The sequence below is a fragment of the Euprymna scolopes genome, chromosome 19 (genome assembly GCF_053919585.1).
Source record: "Euprymna scolopes isolate OS-2025 chromosome 19, ASM5391958v1, whole genome shotgun sequence".
In the NCBI taxonomy this organism is placed as follows: Eukaryota; Metazoa; Mollusca; class Cephalopoda; order Sepiida; family Sepiolidae; genus Euprymna; species Euprymna scolopes.
Window position 1 is genome coordinate 88,180,552 of NC_136500.1, and position 20,165 is coordinate 88,200,716.

A 20,165-nucleotide genomic window follows, 5' to 3' on the forward strand; every position below is an offset into this window, starting at 1 on the left:
CACTTAACACTTCTACCTGATCATGACTGACGGAGCAAGAACAATCTACTTCATGAATGAAATAAAGTGCTTTAGTTCGAAATTTCATACAGGTTCCTCAGTTCGACATAAAGGTCCCTAAGTTTGAAAAAGCTGCACCTGAAGAACGTTGGACGTTACATCAGCCGAAACGTTGTGAAAATAACAACCAAGATGAGAATAATAAAACGTGACGAATACAAAAAATAATATACAACCAATAATGAATCAGCGCATGGAAAAACCTCAATTTCAAATATAAGTAATTTTGATAGACATTTTATTTTTTTATTATTTTCAAAGTACATCATAGATATTGTCAGAGAGGTGACAGTGGGTAAGTGGTTAACAGTGTGGACTCACAACCTGGGTGTGCCGAGTTCGAATCTAGTTCACTCCACAGAAACACTTTCAGTTAGAATGTTTGGCAACCTTTATGTGGTTCCACCAGATGTCTTTCTAGAAAGAATTGTAACTAAAAAAATATCGGGGAAACCAATGACAACAATAGAATAATCTGATTCACATGAAATGAACGTATGATATATTATCAAATATGGTAAGTGATGTTTGTATTCCCTTTATCATTAAGAACCTAGAATATTATTTTGGAGTGGGATGAAAAATCAGATAAATGTACTTACTTATATGAAATCTTGTGTCCTACACAGTAGGAAAAGTGTTTGGCTTGCAAAATAAAATCAATTCGAGAAGAAAGTCATATACTTTTGAATATACATAAACCCACACTATATATATATATATATATATATATATATATATATATATATATATATATATAGAGAGAGAGAGAGAGAGAGAGAGAGAGAGAGATACGAGATATGAAAGTTTGTTTTTTAAAGAAAATAAATTCTGACAGAATATGTAAATATAGATAGAAATAAAAAAAATAATAATAACATGCAAAGATAAAACTAAATAAAATTAGAAAAAATTAGTGAACCATTAATATTTGGATTCGATATTCCGTTTCAGTTATGATAAAGTTTCAACTGAAACGAAATATCGAATCAAAAGAACTACCATTCTGTGTTAATCTTTCCTATCTTATTTAATTTTTTTCTTTGCTTATCATCTTATTCCTATCTATACTTTGTGTGCTTATGCGTGTGTATGTGTTATTGAAAGGAAGGCAAAAATTGTTTTTGTAAATCAAATAACCAAAGTGAAGATTTATGATGTGAAAAAAATATTAAAACTAAAAAAAAAAAAATGAAATTTATAGGCAACATTATTTTTTGTATTTTTATAAATAGAAATGTTCAATTATTTTTTTCTTCTGTCTTTTTTTTTTTTTTTAGTTACATATTAGTTTGTCCGCCCTGTCTAATATTGAACGAGTCGATCTTTGTTAATTTATATCATATACATATTTGTACATAGTTTAAAAATAAAGTCTGTGATTTATTTGCAGCATCCAATTTTGAAGATGAGTATTTGATCCACTTGTGTCTAGTTTTAAATAAAGGATTTGAGCCATGATTTGAACTGTTGAGTATTTTATCTTTTGTTTACTTCCAAAGAAAAATTTGGACCACTTGTGTCTTCGTTTTCAAGTTTAAGTATTTGACTTACTATCACCATTTACTTTTTAAGTGTTTAGTCCAGGTTTAGTTTCAAAGTACAGGTATGGCTCAATTGCATTAACTACCTTCACAGAAAACAATTTGAGCGATTTGTATTGCTAATCTTCAAAGAAGAGAACTCAGGTTGTATTACAGAAGGTTTTGAACATGTGTATTGTCTATTTTAAAAGAGTATTATGCTTAGTTTTATTGCCAGTTTAAAAAAATAGTGTTTAAGCCACTTGCCTAGAATATTTGGTCCATTTGCACTGTCTCCTGCTTGAAGATGAGTCCACTGACTTATTTTGTCAAGTTACTAAGAAGAAAATTTGAATCACGTGAATTGGCTAACTTCGGAAAAGAGAATGTGGACCACCTGCATTGAGCAACCCACATTCCAGAAGCTTCTGTATTTTTTTTCGAGTTGAAATATCGTGCATGTATTTTTTCACTGCAGTTGGATCTTTTTCCATTTCAGACAGAAACGATCTCACGCGGGGATCATTCAGGATCTGGATTAGTTCTGGTTCCTCTTCGATCCTCTTTTTGACCGCTTCAGGATCGTTTGGATCCAATTTGGCCCTTTCAGTGCTCTTGCTGTATTGTTTCTTTGCCTCGTCATTTTCAGGATCAATTTGAAGAATGTTTGAATATGAAGCGCAAGCTTTGCTCGGTTTGTTGAGCGCTAAGTAGGCGGCACCTTCCCTGAAATAACCCTTTACAGAGGTGGGTTCGATCCTGATACAGTTCTGTGCGTCGCTCAGGGCTAAAAGGTATTCTTTAACCTTTAAGTAGCAAGCACTCCGGTTACTGTAGAATTTTGCCTGTTCAGGGTTTCGCTTTATGGCTTCTGTATAATGAGCAAGGGCTGCTTTAAACTGTTTCGACTTGAAACAATCGTTGGCTTTTTTATTCTCTTCTTCAGCACTTTGCTTCTGTTTTACGAGCAGCTTAAAAGATATTTCATCAACATGCTGACTTAGCTGTAGGTTCTTGGAGACGGCCAAAGAGAACTGATAGTGTTTAAGAGCTTTTTCAAGCTCATCCAAATTTTCATAGCATTTACCCATGTACAAGAAGGCTGTAGAAAACTTTTCTTGGTCACTTAGATCTTTCCAATTCGTATTGAGGATTTCTTCACAGATCACAATACATTTCATGTACTCTTCTTCTTCAAAACTATGGATGGCACTGTCTATCATGTCAGCAATAGTCACCCCAGGCTTTGGTTGATTGACCTTTTGGTTTTTCTCATCAGAATCTTCATCTGACTCGGTGGATTCACAGTGTTTTGGTTCAGCTTTGCCATTTGCATCTTCGTGACTCTCGTTTACGTTTGGTATATCAGAGCAGATTTCATTTTTATCTGTATTATATAATTCTGCACCAAGCATGGATGTATCAACATCATTAGTTTTTGTTGTATTTTCTGGTTTGATATCATTGCCTTTTGTTTCAACTGGTTTGATATCAGGGTCCTTTGTTTCAACAGGTTGGGTATCAGGATCTTTTGTTTCAGCTGGTTGGGTATCAGTGTCCTTTATTTCAGCTGGTTTGGTATCAGGGTCCCTTGTTTCAACAGGTTGGGTATCAGGGTCCTTCGTTTCAACAGGTTGGGTATCAGGGTCCCTTGTTTCAACAGGTTGGGTATCAGGATCTTTTGTTTCAGCTGGTTGGGTATCAGTGTCCTTTATTTCAGCTGGTTTGGTATCAGGATCCCTTGTTTCAACAGGTTGGGTATCAGGGTCCTTTGTTTCAACAGGTTGGGTATCAGGGTCCCTTGTTTCAACAGGTTGGGTATCAGGGTCCTTTGTTTCAGTTGGTTGGGTATCAGTGTCCTTTGTTTCAGCTGGTTTGGTATCAGTGTCCTTTGTTTCAGTTGGTTGGGTATCAGTGTCCTTTGTTTCAGTTGGTTTGGTATCAGTGTCCTTTGTTTCAGCTGGTTTAGTATTAGGGTCCTTTCGTTCAACTGGTTTAGTATCATTCTTTTTTGTTTCCACTGGTTTCACATGTTTTCTGGATGTTTTGTCTTTGCTGCTTTGTCGACGGCAGACATTAGTTTTGTACGTATGTTTACTCGTCACATTTTGTTTTCCAGCATTTTCAGTATCAGCATTCGCTTTGGCACCATTCTTACAAAGGGAATCAGTTTTTGTGGCAGCTTCACCAGTCGTACAATATTTTGTGACGCCTGCATGAGTTTTTCTGGTTAGTCCCGACTTTGTTAAATTTTTACCAGGTAATTTCCCAGGATTGTCCTCTTTCTTTTTGTCCTTTGATTGCGGGGACTCTGCCCGGCTTTCAGTTTCCATTGCAACAACAAACACAGAACACAGATTAAGAACAGACCTTATCCTTGACGTGCACAAACAAACAGAAAAAAATAAATAAATAAACAAAAGCTGTAGTTGGTAGATAACTTCACTATTTTGTATAGTTGTATAGTTTTTTGCTGTCCTAAAACAAATGAATAAAAATACGTTGAGGTGTTAAAGGTGAAGTGAAAATCCGTAAAGGATGGATCTACTTACATCAGTGATAATGTCTCTCGGAACAATAGAAACCACCAGAATGTTCCGTACAAATATGTTGACATTGATACTGACATACAGCAAGCAGAGACACCTAGCGGAGAAGCAGAGAAATAAAATAGCAAATCTGAAAACAGCTTAGAATTAAGTCTGCTCACTAAGCAGATTAACTTTTAATCGTAAGAATCAATAAAGTGCAATGTGCTGATCTGCTGGTAATGTTCGTTATGAAAGGGGGCTAAAATCGTGAGAATTATAATTAGGGTCAATTTATTTATATATTTCCTCGTCTACTAATGTTTCTTTTTTCTTTACTAAAGATGATAACATTATGAGAATAATAAGCCAGAGTGTAGACATGACTGCAGACTTACTCAGTGAAAAATTCTGTTTTTTTTTTTTGCTTTTTTTTTATTCACTAATGGACCAGCACTTGTCAAAGCCACAAGCCTCTAGACGATAGGGTTAATGAAATGGGTAGATGGTCAGTTGAAAAATGAAGAATATTATGAGAGGATTGAAAATGATGAAAGTAGAGAACAGAATTGGATTACTTATTAGGTGTGTATATTCTTTTCATTCTTTTGACTCTCGGGTATATATCCGACACAGTTAGACACACTTAATCAACCGAGAACCACATCCGTCTATATAAAAACATATATGATATTAACGGATATATACTCAAGAGTCAAAACAATGAAAAGAATATGCTGTTGTCACAGCCCTAATTATTAGTAACTGAAAATTTCTAGGGTTTTATTTTGTTACTAAAGAGTTACCGTTTTACAAGGACAAAAGGTACTCGAGGATAAGGATTAACAAGATGGGTGGATTGTCAGTTGAATGATGAAGAATATTATAAGAGGGTTGAAAATTATGAATGTAATAAACAAACTTTCATTACTCTTGAGTCAGTGAAAAATTCTGTTTATTATTTACTAATGGATCACCACTTCTTAAAGTCAAAAGCCACTCGAGAATAAGGGTTAATGAGGTAAACAGATACTCAGCTGAAAGATGAGGAACACTATGGGAGTGCTTACATTAATAATAGTGCCATGCCTCACTTGCTTCCAAATCTATGATATGCACTCTTCTCATTCAAACATATGTTTTGTCTACTATTTCTTATTTCATTTATCAAGACAAAAAGCAACTCGATAATAATGTTTAATGACATGGAAATGATTTCCAGCTGAAAGATAAAGAACACTATGGGAGTACTAACATTAATCAATGGTATGGACTGATTACTGCTTATGGAACAAGAATTTGTTGATAAATATTTGAGGACAAATAATACATAATACGAAGTTTTCTTTAAAAATAATTAAAAAAAAAATAATTGATATTAAATATTAAATCTCTATGAATAGATTTACTTTAATTTTCTAATCACAATTCTAAAACCTCAAATCAAACAATCGTATTAGAATGAGTGCCTTCTAGAAGGAGAATTCAAGATGCTTTTAAGTATACACTACCCGAAAACGTCACTATATCAAAATAAAAGTGAAAACTAAAACTGATTTGAAAAAAAAGAGAAAGAAGCAAGGCCAAAAGCCATTCGAGCATAATGGTTAATGAGATGAACGGATTGCCAATTGAATGAGTAAAACTGTTATGAGAGAATAAAAAATAATGAATAAAATGAGCAAAGTTTTATTAGATGGACACTTTATAAAAATTTATATTTATTGGTTATTAATAAAAAATTTATTTTATTTCTTCGTTTTAGAGATTTTTGTTTTTTTCTGAGCCATGGTGGAGGTATACGCTCTATTGAGTTGCACTCTCGCTTATTTATTTCAATTTGAGCTATGATAATTTATATTTATTGGATACTAGCAGGGGTGCCCGGCGTTGCTCGGGTGTTTGGAGGTGTATGCTGTGCAAAAAAAGCAAAAAAACAAAAAAAATGGTTAATTTTTTAAAACTTTGACCCCTATTATGACCCCTTAAAATTTATTGTTTCGGGCTCAAATCACTTTATTAAGTTAGATCCATGTTCAAGGAACCTATATCTAAAATTTCAAGTGTCTAGACCCAAAATTGTCGGAGGAGTTTGGTAGAGTTCTTAAAGGTCAAATCGTTGAAATTTGACCCCTTAACAGCCAAATTTCTGACTGACACCCGTCACATCGATTTTCCCAAATCTCAGTACCCGGTATTTCAAATTTCGAGTCTATAGACTAAAAATTGACAGAGTTATTGCGTAGGGAAATGTACACAGACAGACAGACACACACACAGACAGACAGACACGTTCACTTTTATAGATATATAGATTATTTTTAAACACGTGTACACTCTTCATCAAAAATGTCAAAAAAAAATATGCTTCACCAGTGTTAGCATTAATATTTATGAGGATTATAATTGGAGTCATTTTATTTATATATCTGCTTCTGTGCTAATATTCTTTACTAAAGAGGATTGACATTATGAGAATCGTTAATGGGCAAAGGCAGGTGCACAGGGAGAGGATAGGGCAGTGTTCTCGGGCATCCAAAATTGTAGGGAAGGGGGGGGATCCTGAGAGTATTCAATATCTCTACACAACCACAATTCACCCATGCATGGAATATTGTTGCCACATCTGTGCAAGTACATCTACCACTAGTCTCTCCCTCTTACGACCCAAAAAAGAGTCTCTAATCTAATAGGTCCCGCACTATTGGCCAAGCTCCAACCTCTGTCCCATCACCACAATGTTGAATCCCTGCGCCTTTTTTTTTTTTTTTTTACAAGCACTTTAATAGATTGTGCTCTGATGAACTCATAGCACTTGTGTCCTACTTCAGACTAACCCAATAAGCAGCAAAATTCCACCCCTTCACTGTTGAGGTCTTTAGATGCTGGAATTTGATTACCTTTGAGGACATTTATAGAACATTTTTTTCTAATAGTTTCTTCCTATGAACTGATAGATTTTGCAATTCCCTCTCCCGTTTTTTGCTTCCCTGACTGTACTAACATGCAGAAATTTAAATGTAAAGTGAACAAACATCTCACAGTCCAACTTCCTACTTAGTCCCCTGTAGACATGATCCCAATTAATAGCCCCTCACATCCAAGTAGCAATATGTCTTGTTTGGGATGAAGAAGGATAAAAAAAAAAAGATTGAAACTATGAATATTTGTGTGATTTTGATTAATTGGAATATTATTCTCATCTTGGGTGTTATCAGCACAACGTTTTGGTTGCTGCAGCCTGCGACCTTCTTCAAGTGTTGAAAACATGCTTCTTTTTCTCTATTAAGGAAAAGAGGGTTGGCTCTGCATTAGAAGAATTTGAACCGTGGGTTTGAGGTTGGCTCCGTAGATCATAAAGAAAGTTAAATCTTCAGGGGTCACTAAGATATTTTTTAAAGGTTTTCCTATGGCTCAATTTTTCCGGATATCTATTTTTAATATTAGTGAAAAACTGTTCTACGAAACAGAGGATCGATGCCCATGATATTTTTTTTTTTTTAACACAATGCAAAGGGGCCAACTCCAAGGAGAGAAAAAAAGTTTTTTTTTTGTAAAGTTACCTCCCATGTGCCGGGCATATGTCTTGTTTCTTTTTTTTTTTTTGTGAATTTGTAATTAAGGGCGTCAAATGTCCAAATGCATGGCTCAATTTTTTGGGATATCTATACTAATTGTTAATATTAGTGAAAAAGTGTTTTACGAAACACAGGATCGATAACCACACATATTTTTTTTAACACAATGCAAAGGGGCCAACTCCAAGGAGAGAAAAAAAGTTTTTTTTGTAAAGTTACCTCCCATGTGCCGGGCATATGTCTTGTTTCTTTTTTTTTTTTTTTTTGTGAATTTGCAATTTAGTTCTATACTAGGACGGCTAATGATGCTGCTATTTTCTACCATATGTGCCACCTCTTTAAGTTTTCTGATCCGCCATCTTTCTTCTGTATCCAGTATTTTGACATCATCTCACATTGGGGAATGGTTTCTCCCTTCACTTCACACATGTTCGGCTAACACAAGCATTCACATCTCATCTCCAAAATTCAGAATTGTATTTACAAATATGTTTTAGTACTAAGACTTACACTTGAAAGCCAAACCTCATGCAAGGATAAAGATTAAAAAGATGGGTGAATTGTCAGTAGAATGATGAAGAATATTATAAGAGGATTGAAAATAATGAATGCAATGAATAATGAGGACGTTTTATGATGATTTATATTTATTAGTTACTAGCAGGGAGACTTGACGTTGCCCGGGATTGAATGATGATCAATGAATATTTCACACTCCTCACAAAATATAGGAGTATGAAATATTCATTGATCCTCATTCAATCCCGGGCAACGTTGAGTTAAGTATTTTTATTGTCATCAAAATCCGGGAAATCGCCCGGGAGGAAGCTTCACATGCCTCCAAGCAGTAACTTAGTCCAAAATATATGTTATTCTACATTGCACTCTAGAAAACCTAATGCTTCTTTTATAAAATTATTTTATATAAACTTCTTTCCAGTTAATGAAAAAAAAACCCAAAAACATTAAGAGATTTACGTGCGGGATTTGAACCTACAGACTATGTCACGCAAAAAAAAAACCCCAAAAAAACAAACAAACCAAAAACATAATCTTATAAAATTCTTTGTAGTTAATAAAAACAAAATTAAGAAATTTACGTGCGGAGTTTGAAAACAAAAATTCGCTATCAACTTACCCAAAGTAGAATTTTCACGGCCCTTTGTTCTATCATTGTTGCTAATCGACGGCATGGAAAAAATGGCTTTACCGATAATAGATAAATTGAAATAACAGTTTTGATTATTGATTATCTGTAATTATCGGGGGTATTCTGAGATAAAACTTAACTAAGATCACTCCCAGACTTATACACTAAAGTTCTGTAAATTTTAAAGAGAATCTGTTGGCCGTTTCGGAGTCTATAAGGAACTCTCTCACACACACACACACACACACACACACAGAGGCAAAGCTGCATTTAATTGTAGAGATTGATTCAAATTTTTATTTTAGTTAATTTCTTCGATTTCGTGATTTTTATGTTTTTACTGTTGAGGCATGGTGGAGGTATGCACTCCACTGTGTTGCTCTCGGGCTTATTTATTGCTTTTAATCTCGTCAAGTTTAAAAAAGAAATTCGATTGAATTTATTATTGAGAGGTATACATATTTTTTCATTTTTATTTTTATTTACTTCCTCTCCAGGAGATTAGACACAAGGTCAAGTAAATTTCTGAATTTTTGAGTCGCGGAATGATGATTTATATTATTTGGACTACTGTTCTCATCTTGATCATTATTCTCACAAAGTTTCGGCCGATGTAACTTCCGATCATTTGCAGGCGGATATTGCTTTGAGACAAGAATGGATTTAAGGCTCACAAAATTCATACTAGAATTGTCTGAGAGGACCCGTGGCATAGCGGATAAAGCACAGAATAAAAAGCGACATTCTTCTACAACTTGCGAATTGCTTAAGACTTATACCCGGTTGTGAAGCATAATACCTCAGTGGATAAAGGGTTCCGTTCAAAATTCTGTGCCGATTTGGGAGTTTGACAGAAAGATTTCAACAAGACACACTTGAAGAAGGTCAGAGGTTACATCAGGCGAAACATTACGAGAATAACACTCAAGATGAGAGCAGTAGTCTGAATAATCCAAGTAATCCAACTTTAGGTGAAGTTTTGAGAACTCTGGCCTACAAAAATGCCTGAGCACTCCCATTGGCCTTTCCTGGGCGAATAGCAATAAACTAACCTCTTAGGTAAAGATTTGATAGCTGGAACTCCTGTAACGTCGTTGTTATATGTCTACACTTGGGACCCACATGTTGTAGGTAGACAGTCGCACGGAAACCAAGACAAGAAATAACTCAACTCACTTTTTACCTTTTACATTTATTTCCAGGTACTTTCCAAAATAACGCCTTGCCTCTTGTGCATAACACATCTATCTCTGTCCTCTCTCTAACGTGAACCTCGGTTTGCGCACACGTTCTTCCTTCTATAATCTTTTTCTTTCTTCCTTGCTGTGACGTTATCTTGCACACGGCTTGGTCATTTGCATACAGCTGCCATACGTGTGTCCGCACTCTGTCACACTCCTACGACTGAACAGAATCATTTCTTAGCCCAACCAAAGCAAAACCACTGTCGAACTGATTGTCAGGGACGTATCCTCAACACTCATAGAAGACCTCATTCTATATTAACTTTACTTAATAAGCTCCAAAGTCACCAGCGTGTAGGTCATCGTTTGAGATAGCTTGTTCTCTGTTGGCTGAGGTGTATTGTCCTGTGTCTTGTGCAATTCTAAGAGGTTCACCTTCCCAGGTTTTGATTTCTAATCCTTTGAGAATGGGTTAGTTTATTGCTAATTCCTTCAGATGTCCCTCCCTGGGAATGTCGGAGAGTCTGTCCAGTCAATTTATTTTTTTGCAGGACGGAGTGCTCTTCCTCTAGGATGCAGGTATTTCAAACAGTTCAAACAATGCCCAGTGGATCCCAATTTGTACACTCCAAATTTAAGCAATAAATCCCTGATTTTAGTCTTATGGGTCGATGACATTTTAATTGCATCAAATTGTGATGCACTGTTAATGGATGTTAAGAATGGATTAAATGAAAATTCAAAATGGCCGATCTTGGTCAGATATCATAGTTTCTGGGCATACAATTTACTTACGGAAAAAAGGAATTATTAAGATCAATCAATCGAGGTACATTTACAAAATCTTATTAAAGTTTAGAATGTAAGATTCCAAGAAATGCGCTACCCTGGTTGAAAATGATATAAATAAAAATACGAAGGCAGAATCTGAAATACTTGAAAATAAACTATATTTAATGGCGGCCACAAGGCGCAGTATATGTTACTCAGTCACAAAACTATCACAAAAATTATCAAGACCGACAATTAAGGATTTAAACAGGGCTAATCAAGTCTTTCGTTATCCAAAAGGAACTAAGGAACAATCTTTAGTATTTAGGACATCTACACATCACTTAAAATTAGAGGAGTTTCCAAATTCAGATTGGGGAAACGATGAAGCTCAAAAAAGTATAACTGGACACTAGTAATGATTCATAAACATAAGCCATCTCAGAAACGCCCTCAGCGACTTCATGGCCACCAGAACGCAAGATTCTTAGGTTATTGGCATAAATGCAATTGTTTTGTGTTAGCAAAAGTCTGTTGATTCTGATGGTGCTTATTTTGATCAATAAATTTTTGTTTGAGCCGAGATATGTTCATCTGAATTTAAAAGTTAAAAACCGCAAGAAGTTTCTTGCCAACCTGATTGTAAAAGACAGGTTTATTATTTCATCGAAATCTAAGAAACAGCATATTGTGTCATATTTTACTTGTGAAGCTGAATTTTTAGCGCCATCTCATTCTGCTTAAGAAACACTATTTCTAAAGGACATTCTACAGACGGTTTTAAAACCAGAATTAACTAAAGACCCTGTAGTAATTTATTGTGATAACCAAGCAAGCATAATTTGGGCACAAACCCCAGAAATTCAACAAATATCAAAACAAATTGATATTAAATATCACTTCATACGAAATGAAGTAAAAACAAAAACAAAAAAACAAACAAAAAAAATCTAATTGTAAAAAATCTAATGTAGAATCAGAGCAAAATATAGCTGATATATTTTACAAAACCGGCGACAAAAATCAAACTAAAACATTTTGTTCCAAAGCTTGTTGGAGTTTGACTTTAAATAACTTTATTTTCAGAGACCCAGATAAGAAGTTGAATTCACACTAACTGGGATCCAAAAATGAATAATTGGTCCTGAGTAAGACTGCATTCATTTTGTTTTCTTAGCATTATTTTTTATTAACATATTAAATACATAACATTAAAATGTAATGTTAAAACTTTTACTTAACAAAAAAAACATTTTCATGGAAAATACGTTTTTTCTTTTTTACATAATTTTAGGCATTTGAACAAAATTAAAGCAAAAATGACCGTTTGTTTGTGTGTGTGTGTGTGTGTGTGTGTGTGTGTGTGTTTAATTTTCAAATTAGCCTCAGCAGTAGCATGTTCAAAACTCTCCATTTCTTCATTCTCCGTCCAATTTATCTTTCTTTTTATAATAATATATTGAAGTCAATTTTTTTTTTTTTTTTACCCATTTGTGAATTATTTCACGGAATTCTGTCTTTTGGATGATCTTGAAATATTTCCCAGTAACGGGATGCCTTTGGATTCTTTACATCTACTTACTTCACTTATACCATTTTTTTTTTTTTTTTTGATTTTTGGATTTTACCGTCTTTCGATCTTCCACTCTTTACTCGAACATCCATTCACGTGAAATAATTTTTCATTTTTTTCCTCCATTCCCTCTGCTTCACTGTGTGTTTTTTTTGTTTTGTTTTTTTTTTTAACTTGCAGCAAGTACGCTCTACCGCTCACTTGCAGTTTCATTAAATACTTTGTAAGCAAAATCTGATTCCGCATTTAGCTAATTCATCCTCTCAGATGAGAAGGAAAATATTTCTTTCGAAACTCTGCGGATTAAGGACAATCCACTTCTTTTGTGTTTCCTTTTTGAAAATTAAAGATGTTTTTAACTTTTCTTAAAGTGTTTCTTAACATTTTATTAACTCTTTGTTTATATATATATATATATATATATATATATATATATATATATATATATATATATATATGTATATATATATCTCGACGTTGCTCAGTTGTAAAATACGCTTAAATATGATATTTTAATTCATGCTATTTTGTATTATAGAGTCAAGCCTGTATCGATTATTATATTGTATCAAATATAGAGCAGTGGCTCCTACTTATATTGTAGATTAACACCCTCAGCTGTCCCTCTCTATACGTTTAAAAAAAATGATTCTACTTTTTTTTAGATAATGAGGCATATACCCCTTGCAAAGTAAGAATAAGAATCATTTGTGGGAGATTAGTTTCGCATTAGAAATTTAACATAAAATGTCCTAACCCATTTTCAGACCCTTCCCATGTTTTAAAGCAGTAAAAGATATTTATTTTTTTATGGGAAATAAATTCTGTGTATTCTGTTTTTTTTTGTTTTTTTTTAGGTGATATACTTTTTTAAGCAGTTGCATGTGGTTTTAACGATTTTGCCACTCGGACTTGGTGGTAAAAAAAAAAGTTAGTTCACCAAAATGTTAGAATAGCTCAGAAATGGTTAGTCATTTTATGTTAACCTTATATACGAAACTGGTTTGCCCTAAATTCTACGAAAATTTCTTTCTTTCTTTTTTTTTTTTTGTTTGTTTCACACATAATCATCTGAAAACAGTAAAAAAATTCATTGTTTTTTGGGGGAGGGAGGGGGTGAGAGGGGTTAGTAAAGGTATTAATCAATCTGTAAATTTATTGATGATTTTCCAGAATAGACATACAAAAAATTTTTTTTTTTAAAAGAATGAAAAAGTATATAACAAATAAATGTTACCAAAGGCATATAAGTTACTACTCTAGCTACCTGGATAAGTTTTTGTGTTTTCGTTTCTTTTAAAGCGTTTTTGAGTAAAAAATAAAGGTAGTTTAGAGCTTGTTGAGTTAGAACGAAAAACGAAATGGTCTCATTCAAGTCACGATAATAGCTCAAAAATCGATATTAAACAAAATACTGGTAGAGCATTACATTTCCGCACAATTGGTGACATACATTGGATATGTTTCTGTCAGTGCTTTGTTTAATTTTCGATTTTTGAGCGATTATCAAGGCTCAACTATGGCTCAAAGAGACCGCATTTTTGTTTTTCGTTTGAACTCTATAGACTTTACACTAACTGTATTTTTAAAGTAAAAAATACTTTAAAATAAGTTAAAACACACAAAAAATCTGATTCAGTCAGATAGAAAAGTAACTTAGCTTGCCTTTGGTGATATTTATTTGCTTCATATTTATTTTTCATTTCTACCCCTCTTTTTTTTCTTTGTTGGGTTTTCTGTAAAATCTATCAATTTATCCTACTTTCTTTAAGTTTAAAACGCAAATAGAGCCGAGTGAAGTTAAAACGACAACAAAGATGGCGGACATGAGGCTGCAACCTCTTGAGTCTCGAGAATCGCCCAAAAGTCGAAAATTAAACAAAATACTGACAGCAATCCACCCAAATAAACATCACAGTGATATTCATTTGGTGGATTCCTACTATTATTTTAAAAATTTATTTTCGAGTTTTGAGCGATTATTCTCATGTCTCGAAATGTAGCAGCCTCATGCCTGCCATCTTTGTTGTCGACATTACTTGCGTTTCAAACATAATAAACGCTTTAAAATAAATTAAAAGGCCAAAAGCTTATCCAGGTAGGTAGAAGAGTAACTTATCTTGCCTTTGGTAATATCGTGATGTTTCTATGCATTCTCTAATAAGCTAGTAGCCTCTGTCTATTGTTAACGATTGAGCATAGTTTAATAAAGGGGGTAAAATATGGTATTTTTTACAACAGTACACATAAACACTCCCAACCTCTACATGTTAAGAACGGCTTTCGAGGTTGGAGGTGTTTATTCTGAAGCCGTTCTTAGCATTGGGAGGTTGGAGGCTTATACTACGGTGGGTACTCTCGTAAAAAATAAATACAAAAAAAATATTCCTTATATAGTTGTTCTTGATCATTTTTTTTTTTTTTTTGTCTAAAGCATCGAACAGATCCATACTACAATCTAATAAAAACACCTGTGCCAGGTAAGTATTAGTTTACCTAATTTAATATCCTACTGTTTGCATTTATAAAGTCCGGGTTTGTTTTACAACCCACAGAGAAGGCACGAAAAAGTGGTAAAAAAAACCCCCAACAACTATATAACAAATAAATGTTATCAAAGGCAAGATAATTATGTTATCGTAACAGTTGGTTTCTAACAGTATTTTGTATAATTTTTTAGCTTTAACTTATTTTCCAAACTTTACATATTTAAGAGTCAGCTCGTCGCTATTTTTCTTGTTCGCACACGCACCTATTGATAAACACTATATTTTTCGAACTGATTAAACGTTTTAAGTACGTAAAACCACAAAAAAACTTTTCCAGATAGGTAGAAGAGTTTTGTCTTGCTTTTGATAACATTTATTTGTTATATTTTGTTTGTTTTGTTTTTTTTTTAACCATTTTTCCATATCTCTGTGGATTGTAAAACAAACACAAAAGTCCTCTGATAGTGTTTATAGTATTTCCGTATTATAAAACTTGCACAAGATTTAAAGAAAAAAAATACTAGTTAGAATGATTTTTAAAGTTGCTAAAATTAAAATAAAATAACTTCTGAAAACCCTTGATACTTTTTGTGCACGTGTTTAATTAATCAAATCTAAAAAAGAAGTCTTTTTTTTTTTTTTTAAATCTTACCTTAACTCAAAATAAAAATCATAAAAAATTGCGTAACTGTGATCGAAGTTTTTAATTTTAATAATATCAGAGTTGTCTCCCTTTAATTAAAATAGAGAGTCCGGCCCGCCTTGTCCCCCCCCCCTGTTATAATGGAATTGTTTTATTTTATTATTGATTTGGTTTATGAATAGTAGACTAATTTGTTAATTAAAATATAGACCCACTTAACTATTTTATTCTTAGATTAAAATAAACTTTCAAAGGTACGCAACTTCTCCCTGGGTCCACGTCATCCATTCATTTGGTGTCCATATGACTCCATGACAACGACATAAACATCTAAAAAGTGACAGGAATTTTAAGGTAATGTTTCTTATTTTTTAAATAAAAGTTATGCAGTAATTTTTTTTTGTTTTTGTTTATCGTCTGACGAGGAGTAGTGGTTTAACCAACTATCTGTCCGAAACATAAGTACGTCCACTGTCACGACCTTGTAAATGTATCTATATAGAACTCTTAATAACCCCGTTAATTCATGAGTTTTCTCTTTTGTATGCCTATAACTTGGTATATATATATATATATATATATATATATATATATATATATATATATATATATAGTACTACTACAGTTTATCGCCGAAATGGAGACGCCATTTTTTCGGGCACCTATCATTAGAATCGGAGAGAGAAATCAGTATTTTAAACTATGACCGAAGTAGGAAATAAATAACAACAAAAAAAATTAAACTAGATATTAATTACTTCCGGGAAGAACTATGGGGGGGGGGGAATAAAGAAAGTGAAAGAGAACATATATCCCTAATTGTTTCATTGGAAATGTTTCGATTTTAATTATGAAGACCGGAAAGTTTTTCATGAAACGTATATATATTTATTCATCATTAAAAACAGAAAATGAAAAAAGATATTATAAAAAACAGAAAAGGACATATTCATAATTGTTTAACTGGATGTTTTCTTTCTTTTTTTTTTAACTGGAAATAAATTTCGATAACAGGAAAAAAAAAAAAATTGCCGATTCTTCTGCAGTATTCGAGTGAGTGTCATTTGAAAATCAAAACATTTATTGTATAAAAATGTATCAAAATAAAATTGTAAAGACATTTATTGAAAAAGTAAGAAAATATAATTTTAATAAAACAATTTTGTAGTTAAAGCAACATTGGACTTTTATAAAATAATTTTTTTTAAAAATTTATTTTCGAATTATAGTATTGAAAAAACTTACACCAGAACTTGCCCCCATACTTACAAAACTGTTTAAGCGTTGTCTTAAGGAGAAGTGCTTCCCAACACTCTGGAAAACCTCATCAGTATCCTGTGTGTTATGAGTAAGTTGCTTGAATCCATATTAAATAAAGAAGTAGTCAACCACCTCAACAGAAATAACCTTCTTAGTGACATGCAATATGGTTTCTGTTCTGCTAGATCTACAGCAGATGTGCTAACGGCTATATCTCATAGGATTAGTGAATCTCTCAACAAAGGCTTCCTTTCTAGAGCAACCACTCTTGACATATCAAAGGCCTTCGATAAGATATGGCATAAAGCGCTACTTCACAAGATTTCCAGCTACGGTATAACTGGAAATGTTTTCTCAATTATTAAATCATTTCTCTCTGATAGGCTCATAAGAGTAATGGTTGATGGGCAGAAATCAGAAGCCCACAGTATTAATGCTGAAGTCCCTCAGGGGTCAATCCTGGGCCCAACTCTCTTCCTGATCTACATCAATGATCTCCCAAAACACATACTTAAATCATTCATTGACATCTATGCTGATGACACGACCATCTATGGCAACACATCAAAGGCCGTAAATGACAAAGTTCTCTCTGATTCTTTCTCCTCTAATCTTGAGCACGTGGTACAATGGGGGAAGAGGTGGCTGGTTACTTTTAATGCATCTAAAACCAAGCTCCTATCTTTACATCATCAACAGTCTGATCTCCATCTGGCATTAATTGAAATGGATGGCTCTCGTCTTGGGGAGGCTCCATGTTTTGAGAAGCTTTTGGGATTGACCTTTACTCCTGATCTGAAATGGAACATGTACATCAAGTCTGTTGCCAAGGTCGCTAGGAAAATGGTGGGATCCTTCTACCACTCCAGTAAATATCTCACTGCTGATGCAGTTCTCTATCTATATAAAAGCCAAGTATGTCCAAGGGTGGAGTACTGCTGCCACATCTGAGCAGGAGCTGCTAAAAACAGCCTATCCTGCCTTGACAGAGTACAAAATAGACTTTGTAGCTTAGTGGGTGATGCCCTTTTCTCTTCTCTGCAACCTCTCTCCCACAGAAGAGACGTTGCGAGCCTGTCTTTGTTTTATCGTTATTTCCATGGCAAGTGGAAATCTGAAGCTGAAACCACTATCGATAATTTTCCCCACTTTTTATCTGTGCCTAAATCAAAACGTAGATTCCATGAACAAAGCTTCTTTCTTAGAAATGCACACCTGTGGAACTCTCTTCCGTTTGCCTGTTTCCCACCTGACTACAACTTGGATGTCTTCAAGTCCAACATAAACAAATTCCTGATAAACCACCTCCTTAAGTAAAACACTTTATCAAATCTCCATTACTAACAATTACTACGGTATTATCCCATTGATTACTGTATACGCAATAACCCTTATCCTCGAGTGGCTTCCGGGCCTTGATAAGTGGTGACTACCATGTAAAAAAAAAAAGAAGAAATAATTTTAATGAAATATTTTTCGAATAAAAGCAACATTGAAGGGTCAACAACAAATTAATGATTTAAAATACTGATTTCGCCCTCTTATTTTGACAACAGGTGCTCGAAAAAGTGGCGTTTCTATTTTCGGCGATAAACTGTAGTAGCATCATATTTTTTTTTCAAACAAAACTTTTTAATAAAATAAAGACGAAAAAAGGCTGCGGCTTTTTTTTTTTTTTTTTTTTTTTTTACTGGACAAAGCTTATAATATTAAATAACACCAACATCTAGTTTTTAACATAAATAATAAATCACAGTTTTCGTTTAATAAAAATTACAATTCCTCTAAAACTATCGTCGCATTTTCATTCTTTGTAATGTTAAAAACAAGAGGTACTTGTACAGTTTAATCATGACATTAAAAAAAATGAAAATATCAAAATAGATTATATTATACGTATCCGTTATGGACTGAAGTTCTCCAGGAAAAAAAATCCACTTAATTTCATCAAGTAGTTTTTTGTTTACAGCAAAAAAAAACAATTTGTTATGATAGCGAGCAAAAGGCAGTAATGTTTAAATTTTTAGGAAGAAAAGCTAGTATTAAAGATGGAAAGGGAGTGTCGATGCTTTAAACTGAGTTATCTCCCCGTGGCATGTTCAAAAAATTCAAAGATGGCTACCTTCCACGCGCTGTCATAAAAACGTGTTTTTCCGCTGTAAAAAAAAAATAACTACTCGATCAAATTATAAGTGAAAATGTTTTTCGGAGATCTTCATGTACGGATACATACAATATAACCCTTTTTTTTTTTTTTTTTCGATATTTTCATTTTTTAATGTCTTGATTAAACTGTACAAGTACCAAACTAGATGTTGGTGTTATTAATATTATAAGCTTTGTTACAGTAAAAAAAAAAAAAAAAAAAAAAATTTAAATAAATAAAATAAAGTCGCTGCACTCTGCAGGCAGCTTTAAAAGTTTCATCCTTGTTTTATTAAAGAGTTTCATTCTTGGTGTTTTTAAAGGTTAAAGACTAATTTTTTAAAAACCTTACCATAACATTTACTTCTTAATTAAAAAAAAAAAAAGTTGCCGCAGCTTCTTTTCTAAATGTTTTAATCTAATGAAAAAATTGTTGGTTTTGGCGTCGTAAATTATGATATGAAAACGGAAACGATTCTCTTAATTTTTTTTTTTTTTTCACATAGGCATCACACTTATCAAGGCCAAGAGGCCGCTCGAGGATAAGGGTTAAAGAGTGTACAGTAGTCAATTGGACAATATAGTAACCGTTAGTAATGGAGATTCGGTAAATTTGTTAACTTATATGGAACGGCTCATCAAAAACTTGTTTATGTTAGACTTGAAGACAACAATATTGTAGTCAGCTGAAAAGCAAAAAAAAAAAAACGGAAGACAATTTCCATAGGCCTGCAGTTCTAAGAAAGAAGCTTTGCTCATGGAATCTACGTTTAGGTTTAGGCACAGATAAAGAGTGGGGGAAATTAGTGATAGTGTTTTCTGCTAGACGGGTGTTTCTTGTGAAAGTTTGGCGAGGGGAGACCATAGATTGGAGCTTAGTCGAGCACTTGCCATGAAAATAACGATAAAGCAGAGTCGCATAAAAACTACATTTTGTATTATCAATGTTATCAACTTTGTTTCATTAAAAAAAATTTGTTGCAGTTTTCTTTTTTAAATGCTTTGATTTAATAAATAAAAAATATCATAATATATATATATATATATATTTCTGTAGAAATATATTTTCTTAAAATATATACCAATCCTTATTTAAGAAGCTCAATGTAATTACAAAGCAATATAGAGAACAAGTAACAAAAAGTTATATTCCAAAATTCATGATGTTGACCATCTTATAATTTATTCCTTTAATTCAGTTGACATACAATTCTTGAGAGTATCTGTTTCATAGCGCAAAATCAATCACTTAATTATTATA

At 33.3% G+C, this 20,165-nt stretch overlaps 2 protein-coding genes across 2 annotated transcripts in view; one reads left to right on the forward strand and one right to left on the reverse strand.

Moving 5' to 3' along the window:
- Positions 1 to 281: 281 nt before the first annotated feature.
- Positions 282 to 15,578, reverse strand: LOC145239825 (uncharacterized). Its single transcript, XM_080103357.1, has 2 exons — positions 15,509 to 15,578; positions 282 to 4,229 (listed from the first exon to the last, which is right to left on the reverse strand). Exon 2 carries the CDS (start codon positions 3,914 to 3,916, stop codon positions 1,952 to 1,954), a length of 1,965 nt encoding a protein of 654 aa, XP_079959483.1. The 5' UTR covers positions 3,917 to 4,229; positions 15,509 to 15,578; the 3' UTR covers positions 282 to 1,951.
- The window catches only part of LOC145240280 (uncharacterized), a 68,228-nt gene continuing 58,659 nt past the window's right edge, over positions 10,597 to 20,165 (forward strand). Inside the window, exons 1-3 of the mRNA XM_080103862.1 lie at positions 10,597 to 10,602; positions 13,225 to 13,285; positions 14,802 to 14,847. Of these exons, the coding sequence (XP_079959988.1) occupies positions 10,597 to 10,602; positions 13,225 to 13,285; positions 14,802 to 14,847 (113 nt within the window). The remainder of the gene's footprint in view (positions 10,603 to 13,224; positions 13,286 to 14,801; positions 14,848 to 20,165) is intronic.

Excerpts from the sequence above, each read along its gene's own strand:
- LOC145239825 (XM_080103357.1), bottom strand. The coding sequence starts at position 3,916 with ATGGAAACTGAAAGCCGGGCAGAGTCCCCGCAATCAAAGGACAAAAAG.